Source organism: Peromyscus leucopus, chromosome 3 (assembly GCF_004664715.2).
Source record: "Peromyscus leucopus breed LL Stock chromosome 3, UCI_PerLeu_2.1, whole genome shotgun sequence".
Taxonomy (NCBI): domain Eukaryota; kingdom Metazoa; phylum Chordata; class Mammalia; order Rodentia; family Cricetidae; genus Peromyscus; species Peromyscus leucopus.
Genome location: NC_051065.1, coordinates 52479451 through 52496671, shown reverse-complemented (window position 1 = coordinate 52496671; position 17221 = coordinate 52479451). Strand labels below are relative to the sequence as shown.

The window sequence follows — 17221 nt, the reverse complement described above, 5'->3', positions numbered from 1 at the left end:
CCATATTTACTAGTTTGCTCTTCAAGTGTCATATAAAGGGGCTCCATTCCCTTTATAGCATTTAATCAGACTGAAGCCTCTTCTTAAAGACTTTATTATTATGCTTTTTGAGATAGAGTTTCTCTGTGTAGTCCTGGCTGTCCTAGAACTTGCTCTTAGACCAGGCTGGCCTTGAACTCACAGAGACCTACTTGCCTCTGCCTCCCAAGTGCTGGGATTAAAGGCGTGTGCCACCAACACCTTAAAATGAGAATTATCTGAAAAAATTTCTGTGAACACATTCAGCTAAAGCCATACCAGATACCCGTTTATATTTTAGCCAACAACAGGGTTTGCTATATCCTAGCACTGGCATGTTTTTGTTTCCTCACTTTTATTAATGGATATCTTTAAAAAGTTTTCTGGTATCAACAAAGATTACAACAGAAACAAACTGATTTCCTATATAATGTAGTTCAGTTTTGAGATTCAAAGAGATCATTCATCCAGAAAAGTATACTCTAAATGTATGGGTGGTCATTAATTTGGAAAATGTAGGTCTTCAAGAAAGAAGCAGCAACCTAAGAGAGCAATGAAGAACTGTAAAGACAGCTCGTGACCCTATTTTCTTCAATGTCAATAACTCCGATGCTCTATTGGCAGTGTCTTATTCTCAGTCAGTAAGGAGGGTTCCTGGACCTGTATACAGCAACAGTGTGTATCAGAAGACTAACACTGAAGTAAGCGCCTCTCCATAAGTAGCACAATCTATTCCCATTAGGTCTTTAGTATTTAGTTTCTTTCCCTACTCATTTCTTCTAGAAGTGGGATAAAATCAAATTAAAAGATCAAGTCAGTCAAGGTTTTCGTATAGTTGAAGGATGTCTGGAAAGGAAGGTGACAGTGACTGGGAGATAAACATGTTGCTGACATGTTATCTGTAGCACAATTCAAGTTTATTCCATTTGTTCTTGCAACACGAAACTTAAACACAGTATTAGTTAGCATTCGGATGTACATGAACTAGGATACTTATGAGAAACCCAACTGTGTCAAAGGAATGACATTGTGGAACCATGAACTCAAATATACCAAAAGTGCACAAAGCACTAGTTTTTCTCCATACTGCTTAGAAAGATTGATTGTTTCTCCATTTACAAAATAGAATCAGGACAATTTAAAGTTTTAAAGTTTGCATGCAAAACACTGCAATTGCTTATTTATGTAGGAGGGCACTCTTACCAGCTTCTTCTATACACAACCAAGTATACAATATTACAGGAAGAAATTCAGCAGCTGAGCTGAAAAAAAAAAATCAAGTACACATAAACTGAAGCTCCTTTATCTGGGAAAGAAAGAAATGAATAGAAGGCTACTTGTCTGAGCGTCCACATGCTGCAGTTACTGCCTTTCTTCTGTGCCCAGCTGGCTCTAGAAAGGTGAGCTGGGATGTGCAAGTGCTGTATTAGAACTTAAATCTACAGATGCCGGCATGAAGCTATGGGGGATTTGTTAGTACACTAACCACCAAAAGGCAAATTACCTGTTTTTATTTGATACAGTGCATATGAAATGATGAGATTTGATATAAAACTATAGAACATGCAGGTTTTCTTCTGAGATGTTAAATAGTACTTCAGTGGAGAACAAAACTTAACCTTTTATTAATGCGTGTAGTACCAAAAGCAGACATTTTAGCTTCCTTTATTCAAAAATATTAACATTAAGCGTCATGAATTTCTCTGCCAAGTGGTTCAGAAATACATTATAAATAACCTAGTTTTTTTTATTTGTATTTATTTATTTTTTTTAAAGAAACTGTAAACCATCCTGGTCAGTCTATCCTAGTCTATGTTTATACGCTATTTTCTCAAGCAATCGCTTCCTAGTTATGGTTTACAAAATGGCCACCAAAGGGAGGAAGGCAGGCCAGCCTCTACTGCATCACAAGGAACACCAGGATACACTGTACAAAGAATCCGACGGTTTCAGTACCATAACACGACTGTAGAAAGCAGACCAAGTTTAAGAATGCTAAGACAATCTACTCTTTGCAATAGCCAACTGTAACAAAACACTTTGAAAGAAAAACTGAAAACCGTGTAAAGGGTTAAAATTCAAGCCTTTAAAATAGCAGTATGCCAAGAGGTGAAAACAACGGTCTCAAAACACCCTGCTGCATTACAATGATAGTTACAGACTGATCAAGTGCCCTCCACTTACTATCAGGATGTCCAACTCTATAGCTTTTTGGCCTTTTGGCTAAGATCAAGTGTAGGATGTCCAACTCTAGTAGGTTGCATTAAGACAGCAGAGTTAGCCAAATATACCAAAGTATTTAAACTAATGTTTTGTGATTGTTTTCTTGGACATAGAAAAATTACAGGGTCAGGTTAGTTGAAAGTGAAAAAGCCACAGGATAAAAAAGAGTTCATGGGATAACACTAACACACTAACACACACACACACACACACACACACACACACACACACACACACACACACGGCAACCAACCATCAACTGATCAATAGTTATTTAGCCAGGCTGACTGTTCTTGGTAATAGTTTAAACCTGCTATAGAATGCTACATTGCCTTAAAAAAACATTAGTTTTTTTTTATTATCCATAATCTGAATATAAGTCCCTATCCCACCCACCCTTTAAAAATTTGAGGTACATTCAATTATTGCATGACTTGGCTAAGAAAAGATTGGAATAGTTTTTGTAAGCCTGTATGAATGGTAAGTCAAAGAAATCTTAAATGTAGGATATCAAATTTAAGGTTGTATGTTTTAACTCATTTTATTGTTCATGAATTAAAATTTAGAGGTAAGTCTAAATTTTCTGAAGGTTGGAAGAACACCATTTTAGGGCACTGTATTCTAAGAACACAGAATATTTTACATGTATGCAATGCATGATTGTTAAGATAAACAAAAACACTATGCAGGCGGGATGGTGCTGGCCCAGCAAGAGTCAATGGACAGCTCAGGGAAACCCGGTAACAAGCATGTTTTTGAAGGGATGAGGTTCCATCTATCCAAACAGTACATCTCACCCCAGTGATAGCTTTGGTGCACTACAAAATCAGCATCCATGGTGGGTCTTAGAGAGGCATTCCAAATAATTGTCTTCATTCTCCAAACACAACTAAGGCTGATTCACTCAAATAGCAAATGAAGAAAATCCGTAAGTACTAAGACAACTGTTCTCTCCTTATAAGATACTAACACGCTTATGGCTATGATTTTATTTTTAAATCTCCTTTTACTACCAGCAGGAGTCTCAAAGTGTTTCAATGTTATATAAATGTCTGAGTCTAAAGGAGAAAAAAAAGAAATAGGCATACTGGAATGATTCCTCCTTTAGGCTCCTAGAATTTAACATTTTATAAATAAAACTAGTCAGTTTTATCTAAAGAGACATAAAATTGATGTGAAAGGGGAGAGAAAATCCAAAGTTTAGTCATCCAGCAATTTAGGGGTGCGCTGCTTATCTGAGCTTTCACATAAAGATTAAAGTCATTCAGATTTTGGTCACTAACCACAGGCAGCGAGCGCTCTTACCTAGCCAGGAACCCCCAGGAGAGTGCATTCTTAAGGCAGAAGGCTGTAGCTAATTGCTTGTCTCAGCACCCTAAGTTGACATAACAGCAGCCACTACTGCTCACAGCTAGGGCTACCCAATAAGTAAAGTCAGACCTTCAACACACTAATTAATAATTAGCTAGGGAGCTGAGAAGGTCCAATGATCCCCATACTGTATTTTTGCTCTCCCTTGGGTATAAGCTATATATTTTACCAGAAATGGAAAAGAGGCTGGTTTGATCAGGAATCCCAGTAAAAGGCCGATCACATTCCCCACTGCTCCTCCAAAACATGTTTTTCCCTCCCTTGGTAGTCTGATTTGTTATGAATTTCTCTCTCCCCTCACCCCTCTTAAAGTATTTAGCTGAAGAAGCTGGCAGATAGAAAGTGACAGACAGACAGGCAGCAGTGTGAGGCCACAGGAGAGTCATTCTTCCCAAGTTATCAGTCCATCCATCCATCCATTACTGGAGAAGAGCTTTGATTGCCTGGTTGTCAGTGGCTTCAACGGCAGTCAGTCCATCTGGGCCTTTCACAGTCTTATCAGCACCCTGGAAAAGAGAGGAGAGACCCTTCATTAACTGAACTCACACTAGAGAACAGTGAGTGCCAGAGGTGGCTAAGTGGCATAGGCCTTTTCTACTCTGATCCCTGGAAACCCTGGTGAAGGACTGAACCAACACTGGAGAGGTGTCCTCTGTCCTTCACTCTGTGCTATGACATGTCCATGACCACACTCACATACACACAGAAGTAAGATAAAAAAATTTAAAGTGCATTATCATTTTTCAAACAAAACAACCGTCTTGGGTATGTAGTGGGTAGCTGTTCCAGCTTTGCCCTGAGCACTGAGGCTTCGGTAACTGTCATGCCTATGAGGCTGGGCGGAGAGAGGAGCCCTTAAGACCTGAGATCCAGATGTGCTGGCTCTCTTGGTTCCTGGATCCTGGACACTGGAGGTCGACCGAGCAGAGTTCTCCAGAGAACACTGCTAGACTGCACTACACCTTTCCTGGACCCTGTAACCTATCCCTTCATTTTTAAGTTACCTCACAAAAGAAACTTCCCTTTTAACTACGTGGAGTTGCTTTAATACTTCCACCAATATGGGTACTGTTCTATTACTGTGAAGAAACTCCATGACCAAGGTAACTTATAAAAGAAAGCATTTAATTGGGGCTTGCTTACAGTTTTAGAGTGTTTGTCCATGACCATCATGGCACGGCACTAGAGCAATAGTTGAGAGCTTACCTCTGACCCACAAGCCCAACTACAGTGACACACCTTCTCCATCAAGGCCACACCTCCCAATCCTTCCCCCAAACAGTTCCACCAACAAGGGACCAAGCATTCAAGTATGAGCTTACTGGGGACATTCTCATTTAAACCACCACAACAACTCAGCATCAGCATGGAAAACAGTGGATCAGCTTTTACTTATCATATTTATCCAATTAACTAAGTTCCAAAACAACATATCCCTTTTTTAAAAGGGTATGGCTCCTGGTAGGTCAGCTACTTTCTAGTGGATAGCCTCCTATCTAGGAATGTATGGTCAGCAACAATTAGACTCTGTGGGATGGACAGGGACACACAGGGACAGACAGACAGACAGACACACACACACAGCAGAGAGGAGCTAGGAGGGAGGAGTGGGGATGACCACAGGAGTCGGAGCTCACTTAACTGTGGCTTTACCTACACCAAACATCTGAAAGATCTCTGCTACTCAAAGCCCCAAGCTACCCAGCTTCCACTTCTAAGGCTCTCAATAATTCTCAGCAGCCCAAAATCTTTTCAAAAAGTTCCTATTAGAGTGAATTTCTATTATGACAACATTTAGCTGACAAAATATTTACAATTCTATAGGCCAGACACAACTAATGTTAGTGTTTTAAATGAAATTAAAAGACAATTCCTATAATAACATAAAATGAGTGAGAATATTAAGGAAAGTAGTTTTTGAAGACTAATGAAGTTACTGGAGAATTTGGGTGTTATCTGGCCCCATCCCTTTCTTTAGGAAGCAAGTCATTTTTGTGCATTCATTTTTAGTTATGTGACAACTTCCATAGCTTTAGATAATATATTCCTGTTACTATTTGAGTTGCTAGCTTTAGATTTTATCTTGATTTCCTGCTACAGAAGACAGATGAGTCCTAGCTTACTAACACCCTCTTCCTTCCTCACACTCCCACTTTCTTATACTTAATGTATCATATTGTTGCTTTGCAAATTTAAAGTTATTTGGATCTAGGTTTCTTCATACATTTTGATGGTGTATCATTTTCCATAAAGTAGTATTATTAGATACCCTCCTGGATTTGCCTGTGATTCTCCCTAGGGAACTTTAACTTTGCCAAATTGTATGTACTTTAGGATTAACTTTTATATTCTGGTCTGTAAAACTTGTGTGTATGTTGACTCCTCTCAAAGTTAAAATGTGCTAGCAATGTTTAATTATTTGCCGTAAGTAGCGCTTACTGTGGCTCTTAGCCACTACTATCCTTTACTTTCTTTCTGTTATTCCAACGCTGCAACTCTGTGCAGCCCTCACAACAGTGTTAGACCTATGTAACAGCCTGAGGCTGCTCAGTCTTGTTCATTCAGTGTTCTCTCTGGTGAAGAACTTAGCCAAGGAAGGTGAGCACACTATGAAGCTTTTCTTGTTGACTTTCCACCTAACCAGTCATTAAGTCTGCACTCTCTTAATGTTTCCCAACTACCTTCTCCATTGCTGTCCTTACTTTCAGGATCTTCTCAACTTTTAGATGCCATAGTTTCCTATTTGGTTTTGCTTCTCTGTCATGCAGCATGCAGTTCGGACTACTCACATCTATGTGGGTGATTTTTCTCAAACACAACGCTGACAATTCTCTTCACTTTCCTAAGAGTCTTTAGTGGCATCCTCATAATGAGAATGGAGACAAATAACAAACGCCATAAGCAATCTGCTTACTATCTGCTTCATTTTTGTCACCTTGACACTCTACCTTGGAGTCACCTGGGAAGAGGGAACTTCAACTGCCTGGGGTGATATCTATGAGACATTATCTTAACTGGTGTGGGTGGCATCATCCCTAGGCCGATGGCACCTGAGTTGTATATGAAAGCTACTTGAGCATGAGCCAGAGAGACAGGCAGAAAGCGGTGTTCCTCCCTCCACAGTTTCTGCTTCAGTTTCTGCTTTTGAGCCTGCTCTGACTTCTTGATGATGGACAGTGACCTGGAAGTGTAAGCTGAATAACCATTTCTTCCCCTAAGATGCTTCTGGTCATGGTGTTCATCACAGTTAAGAGAAAGCAAACAAGAACATTACCTATCTCTTATTTCTTGATAAAGCTTTTTCGCCCACACTGTAGCTTCTAGAAAACCTATCGTATCTCCCGATGTCGACCTCCACCTGAGCCTTCTTTCATTGATGCTTCTGCCTTGAATGATTCCTCAGTTCCCTTATGGACTCTGAGGACAGTCTCTAAGCTTCCCAGCCCCTGCTGGCTGACCTGAGAGTAGTGAGAGGTACATGGTACTGTAACACTACCCTGTACTACCCTTCCCTGGTCTGTTTCCTTTATCCCTACCCTGAACATCTATTTAAGCCTCACCCTCCCTCCCTACTTATCTGCTTTGAAATGTATCTGTATCAAGCCTCACAAATACCTCAAATTCAACATCTCCTAAAGTCAATCTGACATCTTTTCTTACAAACTTGTTCTTTACCACAGTGAACATGTTGATAGCAGGAGCCAATCCTATTAGTCTTTGCACTCCCAGGGCTTTACAAAAGGCCCCGAACAGAATGATGTCGACGATGATAAATCTTCAAAGAAATGTTTAATCATGCTGTGTGTACTTTGCCTAAGAGGAAGATATACCCTCAAAAATTTTTCGATCCAAATAATTAAATTTTTAAAATATTATAAAGGCATTTTCTATTTTATTTTCCTGAAGTATTTGTTACTATCTGAAATTAAAATTTCTGCCTTTAGAAAATGAGGTCTGTGAGGTCCGAGGATGCACTCACTTTGTTCTCCTATATACTCCTGGTGTTTAAATGAAAACTATTTTCCTTCATTTGATATTAAATATCCCACCAACTGAAAAATGCAAAGGAACAAAAACATTGTGTTCTCCACTCAATTAACTCCTATTCAGTTGTTACATTCTATGAAGTCTTTCTGAATATCCCAGGCAGGTGGCTCCAGCTTCTGTTTGTCCGTGGCATGTTGTCTATCATATTGAGCTGAATGAACACTATCTCCTGGCTCTCTTGAAGGCCAGAAAAACAACTTCTTTATCTGTTTTTTCTTTACACATAGAGGCTGAAAAGAAATAGAATTTTCAAGCTCTCTTCAATCTAGAGGTCACCATCTATATCTATATGTATATACATGATATATAAGATATAACTACAGCTTCTTTCATGCCTCACCTTCTTTTTTCAGTAAAAGCTCAGAAGAACATTCTCACCTTTTTCCTTCCTCCTTTCCAAACACAGATACTCCCTGAAGGTGCGATACTCACTCTGTAACCATAGAGACCACAGGACACACAAGGTGGGCTGATGATAACTATATATACAGTACAGCCAGTGGCTCAGCCTTGGACTGAAACCATTAGGCAGCTTATCTTGAGACACAGTCTTGTGTAGAGTCCTGTAATAGGGGGTTCTGTTCCTCACAACAGAGCTCTACTCCTCTTATTACTCACTGGAGTAACAGACAACTTTACAGACTTAGGCTGCATTCCATTATCACAGGGTCCTTACTATAGTCGTCTTTGTAACCCGACACCACGGACAGTGCCTCATATTCACTAATGCTTATTACACAATGGTTTAATGAAAAAAAATATTCCTGTCTCATGGTGTAACTGCATACTTAGGAACACTGCACCCTTACTGGACATATGCTCAGTGACGTTAGTCTCTTCCTGCTTTCCTATCATCCTATCTAAGTATGTGCCACCATTTCCTACTGTATTAGGATAGTGCAAACCTGAGAAACTTTTAACTGAATGTATATTACCATTGCCAAGGATCTTACAGAGACTGTTCCATTTCAGAGACCACTAAAAATGGACTTGGTATTTAGTGACATGAAAAACTATCCAAATACATAAATTACATACATTGTAAAATTTTATTTACTGGTACAGGACTTGATAGCACATTTAATTTGCATATTATACTAGATACACTATATAAAGACAGTTTAGACAGTAGCCCCCATGACTTCTAATTTAATACTAAACATTATTATGACCCTTACATTTTGGTAATTTTTGTTTTTTAACATATTATAAACAAATCTTACTTTTTTCTCATAGCAGTGTTATGAAGTAAGGTACTGTTAGCTAACTACTTTATTATACATTGGGGTTCTTAAGTTCAGAGAGATAAGGAACTTGTTTAAGGTCAGTCAGATCTCCCGATTATAAGTCCTGTATTCTGTGCCATCTCTAGTTGAAAACTACCCGTGGCTTTTTTGGGCAAAAATGTCAGGATGAGACATAGTTCCCTTGAGATACTTGCAACTTAATTGTGCGTCTTACAAAAAAGTGCAGAACCTTGTAAAATGCAGACAGGATGTCTCATCTGTTGAAGCCTGAGAACGAACACACACACACACACACACACACACACACACACACACACACACACACACACCACACAGAGGGTTTTTGTGTGTAATCAAACTCAAAGGCCTGCTTATTGAAGGCAAGTGCTGTACCACTGAACTACATCATCAGTGCTTAAGAAACATTTTAAAGACAATTTGTAAGTTAATTCAACAAATATTGACCAAGCTCCTATTAACAACACCTGTGCAGTTTTGCCAATGAAAACTTGCAGCCACTCACTTGTCTGTAAGTAGTTATGGCTGCTTTGGTGGTCTGGTGGCAGAGTGGAGTAGTTTAGGACAGAGACTACAGGGTACCAGAAGTCTACAGTATTTACTATCTGGCCCGTCACAGAAAATTGTCATTATGTCGTAGGGTACTGAGGAAAGGGAAACAATTTCTCCTACTTCACAATGTGGTTGGCACAGAAAAGAATCAGATACACAAATACATCAGAGGGACAAGTACTGTACTAAAAACCCAACGATCACTACTTTCTCTGGTTCTCAGAGTATCCCAGAGCATGAGGACTATTAAGCCCTCAGAGTGCTAAATATAATTAGTAACAGAATGATGGCTTATAAAAACAAATTAAATATACGATGTTTTTATAATCTAAGATACAGTGTTTTGAAACTTCGTTACTGGGATGTCACATGTCTATTTAAAAGAATTCCTAGTCCTACCTTATTTCTTTGTTTTGGCTGTTTGAGACAGTCTTGAGCTATAGCCCAGGCTGGCCCCCGAGCTTCCTCTCTTGCATCCTGAGTACTGGGATTACAGGGATGAACTACCATGCCTAGCTCCTATTAGTTTTAACAGCAGTGTATACTACATAAGCAATGTAGTCTGCTGACTATCAGTTTATCACAAAAAAAAAATAACATTTAAAGGTGACTGGTAATAGAAGTAGGGTATTTTTAGGGTGGGTCTACTAAGGGTATTTTTCTATAATACCATATACTAACAGATTCAGAATCCCCCCCCCCTTAGGATTAAAGAACAAGGATACTGGGCTGCTTAAAAATTATTATCACTTATATAAACTATAAGAAATTATATAAATTATAAGGAATTTTAAAAAAGTAATAATGTAGAAAATTTAGCAGCTGGTAAATAATGTAAGAAATGTTCAACATGACATTGTAAACCTGCTAGAGGCAAACTACTAATTTTTTTTAACTTTAAAAGTAACATCATACTATATGTAACTTGAAAATAAATGAGTTTTGGGTTTATAAAAACTCATTTGCTAAAAATAGCAAATGATTTAACAAAAATAAGGTTTTACTATCAACACTCTTCAAATAATGTACTCATGCTATTACTTCAACATCTGAAATATGAATCAGAAGAGTTTAGTAATGAACCATGAAGATCCAGATTTGTGTTTTATGAACTCTTGTTTGGCTACATTCATTTTCAACAGTAAGTACTACATGTCCAAGATGATGCAATTCAACTTTGGAAGAATCATGCTGCCACTCAAGGCTTTAAAATGATGCTTACTATAAAATCCAAAGTACTTATGAGCTACAGAAGGGGCTGGACAGCAAGCTACAGTCTAAGTGCTTGTTTTTGTAATAACATTTTACCCCCCACTCACTGATGGAATATGTGGAGCTGCTATCACAAAATTATGATGAAGACAACATGGTTTGCAAGGCATAGAACATGTGGCATTCTTCCCCCCTCCCCCCATGGTATGCATGTTTGTTAGGGCCTCACACAGCCCAGGCTGGTCTTGAACTCTCTAGCCTGCCTCCTCTACCCAAGTACTGAGATTACAGGAGCCTGACCTGTATTTTTATAGCACTGATATGCAGTGCTTACATTTCAAAGAATTTTCTGGAAAAGATTTTTTTATTCAACTGGGATAATTACAATTCTAAATGACAAATGATTACCCAGTCTATTTTTGCTTTGGTAAAACCAGGATGAGCACAGTGAGCTTGACCCCTATACCTTTTTACTCACCCAATGCTGTGTCATTAGTCACTATTATTCTCTCGTGGGTGTCAATACTGCACACTCGCTTTACCAATTCTCTGGTCTTAGCTAATATTCATTTTGTACTTTCAGATCTGCTAAGATTTACCCCCACCCTAATTTTTCTTTCTTGTACTATGCTTCTTCCTGAAGCATATCCAACTTCCATTCCACTTGCTCAGGGGTACCAAGTACCTTTGGGCCTGGAACAGCTCCTCCCTTTGGTAAAAATCCTATCTAGAATATATATAGTTGAAAATGTTTTCTTTGACTCTACCCTCTCTGCTTTCTGTTTTAAGGGTTCACTACCATTTCTTGTCTAAAGCCTAATGAATCCCCTTTGTATGATTCACTACAAGGCATTAGTTCATTAATTAAAAAAAATCTTTTGTGTCATTTGGCTGAAAACACACACACACACACACACACACACACACACACACCACAAAAATAAAAAACAAACCCAAAACCAAAGCAAACAAACAAACCCACCCCCCCCCAAAAAAAAAACAAAAGCCTACCCAAAACCAGGAGGCAAGGCCATGTGGTTAGATCTCAGTCTTGAAATGGAAGTCTGCTATCTGTGGATCTCTCTGCATTTTTCTAATTTATCAGCTCAGCAATTAAACATCAGTCTGCATGTCTTTCTATCTATAGATACGGGTATGTTCCATGCCTCATAACTGTTTTGATAAATTCCAGCATTTTTAAGTAGTAGAGAGAACATAGGCTGTTAAACCTCCATCTTGGGACAGATTTTGAATCCATTAAATTTTGTTAGGCCTTCAGGCAATTAGATCTCCTTGAGACAAACGGTCTCTTTATCCATAAAAAGAGATGATGCTTATGGTATTTGACTTGTGAGTAAATTATTACTTGGCAACACAATTTTGACTCTAGCAATTTTCTTTGTTTCTATGTCCTATTAAGTGTGATCATACTGAGTGTTTCTAAATTGCTGCTTATTATTTTATCCTTATGCTATCAGTATAATAGTTGCATAAGAAATGAGAAATGTGAACAATTCTGGAATCTATAAGGATTCTAGCTTTGGTGGAAGGCAGACCTAGAATTAATATAATACTGACTTCATCTTTTAAAAGATACATTGGGCCGGGCGGTGGTGGCGCACGCCTTTAATCCCAGCACTCGGGAGGCAGAGGCAGGCGGATCTCTGTGAGTTCGAGGTCAGCCTGGTCTACAAAGTGAGTTCCAGGAAAGGTGCAAAACTACAGAGAAGCCCTGTTTGGGGGGGGGGGGAAGGATACATTGCAATAGTCCTATTTTAGCAATAAAAAATTTCTGGTGGAGTATCATTGATTAAAAAAAAGATTGGCTAATGTCATTTATTTGACAACAAAACAAGGCAAAGACCAAAGGAAAAATAAATAAAATAAAAACAAACTAGTTAACATAGCTCAGTAATAACTCAATAACTCAATAATAAAACATTTATTAGGACACCACAGGAGGGCCTAATACATACACAAATCAAGAATTTTAAGAATTCTTTATTGTAGAAGATTCTTTAACAATGGAAACTTACAAATACAGGTCTAAATGAATTAAAGACGAATATTTTGACACTAAAGAATGTAGAATAGTGACTGGCCCCTCTCTAAGATAACTATGTCTTGTTTTGTTTTCTTATGAAGAAAAACAAGTATATCAGAAAGAAAAAAAGTTCTATCTATAGTTCAAGAAATGGCTAAGAGGAAAAGAACACACTAAATTTATTATAAAAGAATGAAAACCACACATTTACAGATACCCAGTTATTGTTTGATATGACTCTAAGAGTAGAATTCAACATCAGTGTTACAGGACCCATTGTAGAGCTCTAAGGAGGTAGTGATAAGACAAAAGTGTTTATCTTCCCCAGTTCTTTCTACTGTATTGAAACTAGCAAAGAAGGGCAAAGCCCACCTTTAGTCTTAGTTCTAAAAATGACTCATCACTGATCACGTGAGTATTTTGTGCCAGGAACTTGACCAATCTTTATATATACAATTTACTAATTTAGTTTCTTTCTCTTTTTCCTTGCTGCTTTCTTTTAGCAGGCCATAATCTAAGATCCCAAGTGGAAATGAGTCTAGACTCTTCAGTGTATGGACATAAAATGTAAGTTTGGTGACTTACTCTATAGAGCTGTCTTCCCTTATAGAATATAACACAGCGAGAATGGTTCCTAGTAAGTGGTTACCTCCCCCCCCCTTTTTTTTGAGACAGGGTTTCTCTGTGTAGTTTTGGAGCCTGTCCTGGATCTCGCTCTGTAGACCAAGCTGGCCACGAACTCGCAGAGATCCACCTGCCTCTGCCTCCTGAGTACTGGGATTAAAGGTGTGCGCCACCACCAACCAGCTAAGTGGTTACTCTTAAGGCTGGATTCTGTACTCTATCATGCATTAACAAAGATGAAAACATTCGAAAACTCCCAAACTCAGCACTATCTCAATAGTATCAACAAAGTAGAGAGCCCTTATGGTAAAACACTTCTGATAATCTTTGTCAGTATAGACTACAGAAAGAAGTGTAAAATTTCAAACCCCTGTGACTTAAAGTATGCTCTATCACCCTGTACCAGGCCGAAAATCTACCCATCCACGATGATGCCATTTCTTACACCATTAATACTTGCTTACTTTAGCTGACTTCTTTTACTTAAGATTTTCTTATGAAAAAAACTAGGCCAAAGACTTTAACCATCACAAGCTGGAAGCAAACAGTCTATAGCCAGCAATCATAACTAACACTGTTCTAGATTTCCATTTCTGTCCCTGCAGTCACACTTAGTTTAAATGGTTCCAAAGAAATGGGGGTTTTAAAATAAATGATAAAAATGAACACTGGTCTTACCTTTGACAGAAGCAATTTCACACAGGAAACATGACCTTCATAGACAGCAGACAGAAGAGGGGTAATATGATGTTTATCTGGAGCCTATAGACATCAAAGAGATAATTTTATTTCCTTTTAAAAAAATCTTTTATATCTAATTAGGGAATTCTTAGGACTATTTCAAAATTAATACCCATTTTCCTTTCTGTACAAAAATTACTCGAGAGAGAAGTTTCTAGTCACTTAAAAATTACCACGAAGCCCAAGCACACAAGTGTCTTCTCTTGGGAATCAGTGTGGAGAGGAAATCCGACCTAAGCGCGACTCTTTTATCTGCCCCCTGATGTGACTAGTTCCTCTGAAGCTGGCTTTCCCACTATTGTAGAAATGCCAGTGTGCTTCAGAAAGGAAGGAGGGGTAAAAGCGCCAATGAGGAGGCAAGAGAGACAGCCCAATTGGGTCAACTACCATGGCAAACAGTTCTCTCTTTCACTATTACAATCATCAAAACAATTTCCTGAAATCTTGAAATTACAGAGGGCTCCAGTTAGGAGATGACAACTCCTGCCTGGTGACTTGCTCACACTTGTCCCATGATCCAGGCTAATGCAGCCCATCACTACATGCTCCATTACATGACTGCATCTACTACCTACAGTGCTAACTCGCCAAGCTTTAGAACTTGAAAAACAACAGCCAAGGGGGGAGACAGCAAACAGTTCATTAATTTAAAAACAGGATGAATTTGGGGAGGACTATATTATTTAAAGTAACTATTTCATAAACCCACAGCAAAGAATTCCTCGAAGCATATGATCGATATTTTTCTAGAATCACATATATTATACATATACCATAAAGTATTAATGTCTGTCTAGTACATACATTAATGTCTGCTCCTTTCAGCAGCAGAAATTCCAGGATTTCAAGCTGTCCACAATCTGCTGCATAATGAAGAGGCTTCCTTCCACCTTCTAGTGTCCGGTTGACATCTTCTCCCTAGTCAGAGTAGCCAAATGAAACAATGTTTATATGGGTAAGAGACTGAAGAGGGAAACAAAAAAAGGCACCTGCTATATCTTTTAAAACTTCTTTAAGCCGGGCGGTGGTGGCGCACGCCTTTAATCCCAGCACTCGGGAGGCAGAGCCAGGCGGATCTCTGTGAGTTCGAGGCCAGCCTGGGCTACCAAGTGAGCTCCAGGAAAGGCGCAAAACTATGCAGAGAAACCCTGTCTCAAAAAACAAAAACAAAAACAAACAAACAAAAAAAAAAACTTTAAAGAGTTTGATGAAAATTCAATTTTTGGAAAGTGAAATGAAAATGTAAAGAAGTCACAGCCTGCATAATAACACATGGTACTCAAGTCATGATTAGGCAAACTAAAAACAATATGTAATAATGCTAAATGCAATGAGATACATCACTGTGTTCTATTACCTCAAATGAGTTCAGTCAGCATACTGTCATATGCAGGCACAGAGACTGGTAAGTTCAAGTACTGAGATTTTGTATTTTCTATGTCATGTATCATTATCGGAAGTAATACCTAACAACCATTCTATTCTTTCAGTATTTACTACAGTGGTGTGGTAAAACAGGCATACCACCAGGCACTGGGAAGACAAAGGTGAACAAAGGCATGGTTTCCAATGCATGTAGCTTACCATCTAATGTGTGGAGATGACCTAATTTGAAAATATTGGTGTTCTATAAACAAAAACAGAGAAATTCATCATCACAGTTACCAGAAGACTATGACGTAATCTTAATAACAGGGATGTAGTGTTAAGACACTAGCTTTTCTAGTGACCAACTACTATATTTTTGGTATCATGCTATATAATAGAAATATACATAATTTCTAATCTGCCAAGTACCCCAGGACAAGGGCCTTTTATCCATCAAATGTAAAGCTAAAAGAGAATAGTTTTCAAATGTGGTTCAATTAATGAAAGTATAGATTGAATGCCATTCTTTTTCTATAGCGCCAAGATGCTTCTAATTCAAATTTGCTTCCTTTTAAAGGAGTTCAGATTTTACAAAGTAGCAAAATGCCTAAAAGTTAATTTTCTCAGTAACTATGCTATTCACTTGGCTTAGCTTAGTCAATTCCCCAGACCCTGGATAAAGATGGAAAAGCCTTACAACTTCACAGTATTACCAGCTGTGCCTTCAAGTTCCTCAACTCCCATCCTTTTCACTCAGCCCAGTCCTTTCCTTTCTTCCATTAATGCATGTACTATAGAAAAGTCAAGATTTCTCTTATCTACATCATCTTTTACGGTTACGGTAAGCTTTCCCTCCCTCAAAACTGCAGCAATCATTTAGGTATCAAGTGCTTTTGACACTTTTTACATGTATATGCTTTCTTTCTCAATGGGATGCAAATTCCAGGAGCAGAAGTCATATTTTTCTTCTTTACTTCTCCCTACAGTATGCTGTATGGGTTAAGAATATATGCTTCGTCACCACTAAACACTAGGCAAGTTACTTATATTATGTGTATATGAGCTTTCATAATTTAAGATGGAGAGAGATCAAAGTACTTAGCTTTCACAGAACTACTGGGTTTTAGATTTAAACTGAATGAGCCAAGCAAAGCACTTAACCCCATACAGTGCAAATATACTGTCTCTTTAGAAGACTGGGTTTCACCAGAAATTAATTTCCTCTTCCGAGTTAACGGATGATAAAACAACCCTTTTGTAAGTTAAGACTACTATTGCCCTGCAGTGGTGGTACTTTTAATCCCAGCACTTGGGAGGCAGAGGCAGGCGGATCTCTGTGAGTTTGAGGCCATCCTGGTCTACAAGAGCTAGTTCTAGGACAGCCAAGACTACACGAAGAAACCTATCTTGAAAAACCAAAAAAAGAAAAGGGAAAAAAAAAAAGACTACTATGACAGTTGAAAGCAGTGACTTCCAACCAGCTGTTTATTTAGTCAATTCAGCCAGTTTATTATGAGGACATTCCCTGAAAAATGTGTGATTTGAGTGTTTTATAACTGGATGATTTTGTTGTTGAGCACACATCATAGAACAGACTTTAAGTATACTTAAACTGACAGCTACCAACCTCACTGGTGTTTTGTTACAGAACCACCATGTACAGACCTGTTCTTGAGTGGAACATATGACACCTGATGCTAACATCTGTTAAAACGGGGACTTAAAATATACACATATAGATAGGTGCATAATATCA

The 17221-nt window shown here is 38.4% G+C and overlaps 1 protein-coding gene across 1 annotated transcript in view; it reads right to left on the bottom strand.

Annotated features, from left to right (window-relative positions):
- Positions 1–913: 913 nt before the first annotated feature.
- Mtpn (myotrophin) overlaps positions 914–17221 on the bottom strand; it is a 31228-nt gene continuing 14920 nt past the window's right edge. Inside the window, exons 2-4 of the mRNA XM_028866098.2 lie at positions 14902–15015; positions 14035–14118; positions 914–4118 (exon numbers count right to left, since the gene is read on the bottom strand). Coding sequence (XP_028721931.1) covers positions 4032–4118; positions 14035–14118; positions 14902–15015 — 285 coding nt within the window. The 3' untranslated portion in view covers positions 914–4031. The remainder of the gene's footprint in view (positions 4119–14034; positions 14119–14901; positions 15016–17221) is intronic.